The 2,835-nt window shown below is 40.1% G+C and overlaps 1 protein-coding gene across 2 annotated transcripts in view; it reads right to left on the bottom strand.

Moving 5' to 3' along the window:
- Nucleotides 1-2,835, bottom strand: part of KIF5C (kinesin family member 5C) — a 56,963-nt gene that overhangs the window by 35,154 nt on the left and 18,974 nt on the right. For both annotated transcript variants that reach the window (XM_018566781.1, XM_018566782.1), the window contains exons 6-7: nt 1,554-1,609; nt 27-114 (exon numbers count right to left, since the gene is read on the bottom strand). In XM_018566781.1, coding sequence (XP_018422283.1) covers nt 27-114; nt 1,554-1,609 — 144 coding nt within the window. The remainder of the gene's footprint in view (nt 1-26; nt 115-1,553; nt 1,610-2,835) is intronic.

The following is a 2,835-nucleotide window of genomic DNA, read 5'->3' on the forward strand; positions in this document are numbered from 1 at the left end:
AAGAACAATTTTATAATAAAACTTACTTGTAACAGCAACATGCCGGTTTGCTTTTCCATCATCGATTACATCCATCACCTCTTCAGGGCTGGATACAAACCTCTCTGTACAGCCCTGAACATAAAGCGCACATACAAAAATATAAAACAAACAGATCAATGTTTCCACTTAACTGCATCAGTTTGATCAATAATTTGTAATCTGAATAAAATTCTCTTTCAGATGAATGTCATAGTATTTGTGGTATATATGCCATTTATTAAATTCAAGGGTTAGTTCCATCCGGAGTGGTATTTTAGATCTAGGTGGGTCTGTGAACTACATCAAACCCTGGTTTGTAATTCCTTAGACAGGGAAACAAGATGTTTTATTCACCATCTTATGTCCGCCTTCATTTACGCGTTTCAGCTCTTCTTACTGTCTTCTTTATATTATCAAATCAATAAGCCCAATGTAAAGTAACGTGCATGCAGTATATCACAGTAACAAGTAGATACATTTGAATGGACTGCTAACACAGCAAATGTTTCAAACACACGCAAACTTTTCTTATTATTCATATCTGTGCGCTGCGGCACACTAAGATGTAGGTTCTTCGTGGTGCATCGGGTTGTCAGCAGCAGGGGCGGACTGGGCCGGGGGGCAGGGTGGCAATTGCCCCCCGGGCCTCTCCGATGCCGTCGCGTATACTTGCCCCCTGGGCTAAAAGTTGCCAGTCAGCCCCTGGTCAGCAGGGCCTGTGCTAGACTTATTTTGTGCCCTAGGCAAGACCAGCAACCTCCAAGCGCTCCCTCCAGCCTGTCTCCTCCTCCGCTACAGGGATGGATGTCGCTCGGTGTCCTCACATCCGATACATGGTGTATAGAATGTTATGACTCAGGTACCTTAGACCAGGGGCGTCCTGAGGCCGGGTGAATATCGGAGCGGAGACCGGGTGACAACACGCCGTAACGTCGCCACGCTCGTGCACGATGACGTCATCGAGCATGAGCGGTCATCTTATTGACGCCGGCCGGTGGCCATCTTTGTGATTCACGCCGGCAGAGAGAGAGGAGAGGACTTTCACCCGGGGGGATGATGTATGCCCTCCTCTCTCCTGACACTGTCGGGCTCTCGGTCAATGACCGAGTGCCAGACTTTTCAGAGGGGGTGACAACAAAATGACTGTCAGTCATTTCATTATCACTCCTCGAATGGTGGCACCCCCCGAACCCCTCATGTGACACCACTGCAGAGGAGAGGGAGAGAGGCTCCAGGGACTGGTTGGAGGATCAAGGGAGTATAACTTTTTTTGACCATAGGCAAAAATGAGCACTTAACCCTTGCAGTACAGCGGTAACCCCACTGCAAGGGTTAAAAAAATGTTTTAACCAATGTTGTTCTTCTTTAATGTGGTATTTAGCAAATTCAAACGCAGCTCCCCTTTCTATGGATCGGTGGTAAGGTGCAGGGTGTATCTGTTTTTTTACAAAAACCTCTTTTTCAAAAACATAATAAAAAAGTTGCAAAAACAATAAATTGTATGCGATTGTATTTGAACAGACATGCCGTACCTTCACGTAGGGAACTCTGTTTTTATCTTCATGTACCGCTAAGTTTGTTTTGGAAACTGCAGAGAAGAAAAAAAAAAGAATCAATGATGTAAAAAAAAAAAAAAGAAATTGAAAAGATTGAACACAAATCCCAAAATAATTTGACAGATTTACAGTATTGGTTTAAAAACTATTTGTTTCTATGTATAGTTTGAAATTGTATGCGTATGGGGAAGTCAAATGTGATTATTACATCAGACAGGCTTTGCTTCCTACTTAGTGCAGCACAGTGGCTGTACATTGCGGCTTCTCTCTCAATACAAGTTGTACTGAACACATCTATCATTACCAGCCGATTGAGAATTATTTTCCATTCTGTAGGAAAATCTGATTACTTAAGATTACATACAATGCTAAAAAAAAAAAAAAACTAACTTGGGGATTATTCTACCAATAAAAAAATTTTAAAAAATTGAATCTTATTGCAATTTGAATATTACCCCAGTAAAAACATTTCATTACAATAAATAGGATTTAAAATCTAAAAAAATTGAAGAAAAATTAGAAAAAAATTACAATAAACCTACAGTTTTTATTTATTTTTTCATTTAAAAAGGACCTAAAATGGTTTAAAATGTAAATTAAATGATGTCATTTGAATGATATTAACCCCAGCAAAAGACATTTTTTTTCTTAATTAAAATGATTGAAAATGTAAAATACATTGTCAGTTGAATATTACCCCAATGAAAACACTTAACTGCAAAATTCTACATGCAATTATTATACACATCTATAGGAACATCTAGTATGAGCCTAGGTATTTTTGTCACTCAAGATAAGCGCGACACAATGCTCAGGAGAAGGAATCCCATTAATTTCTATGGCCCCTGTTAACACCTGAGATTGTCGCAAACAGAAAAATGCTGGTCGCTGGTTAAAGTACATGAGCTACTACTTGTCCGATTAGAGTGATTTTTCGGCCCATAGACTTTAATAGGAAACTTTGTGTGTGTTTTCCAGGCATTTCCCATTGAAGTGTATGGGACCAAAAAGCACTGTAATCTGCCAAAAAGTAGCTCATGTACATTTTCCAGCAACAGGCGTTTTTCTGCTTGCCACAAAACTCAGGTGTGAACAGGGGCCATAGAAATGAATGGGATTCCTTGTCTGGTGAGTTTTGTCCCGCTTGGCATGGTGTGAACGGAGCCTAATATGCAATTTGATTCGGTTAGACTCTTTCCGATACAATAACTGTATATGAACCTAACCACTATGCTTGTTGCACAGACTTATTTAGGTC

The sequence above is a fragment of the Nanorana parkeri genome, unplaced genomic scaffold, assembly GCF_000935625.1.
Source record: "Nanorana parkeri isolate BGI_ZX_2015 unplaced genomic scaffold, ASM93562v1 scaffold974, whole genome shotgun sequence".
Lineage (NCBI taxonomy): Eukaryota > Metazoa > Chordata > Amphibia > Anura > Dicroglossidae > Nanorana > Nanorana parkeri.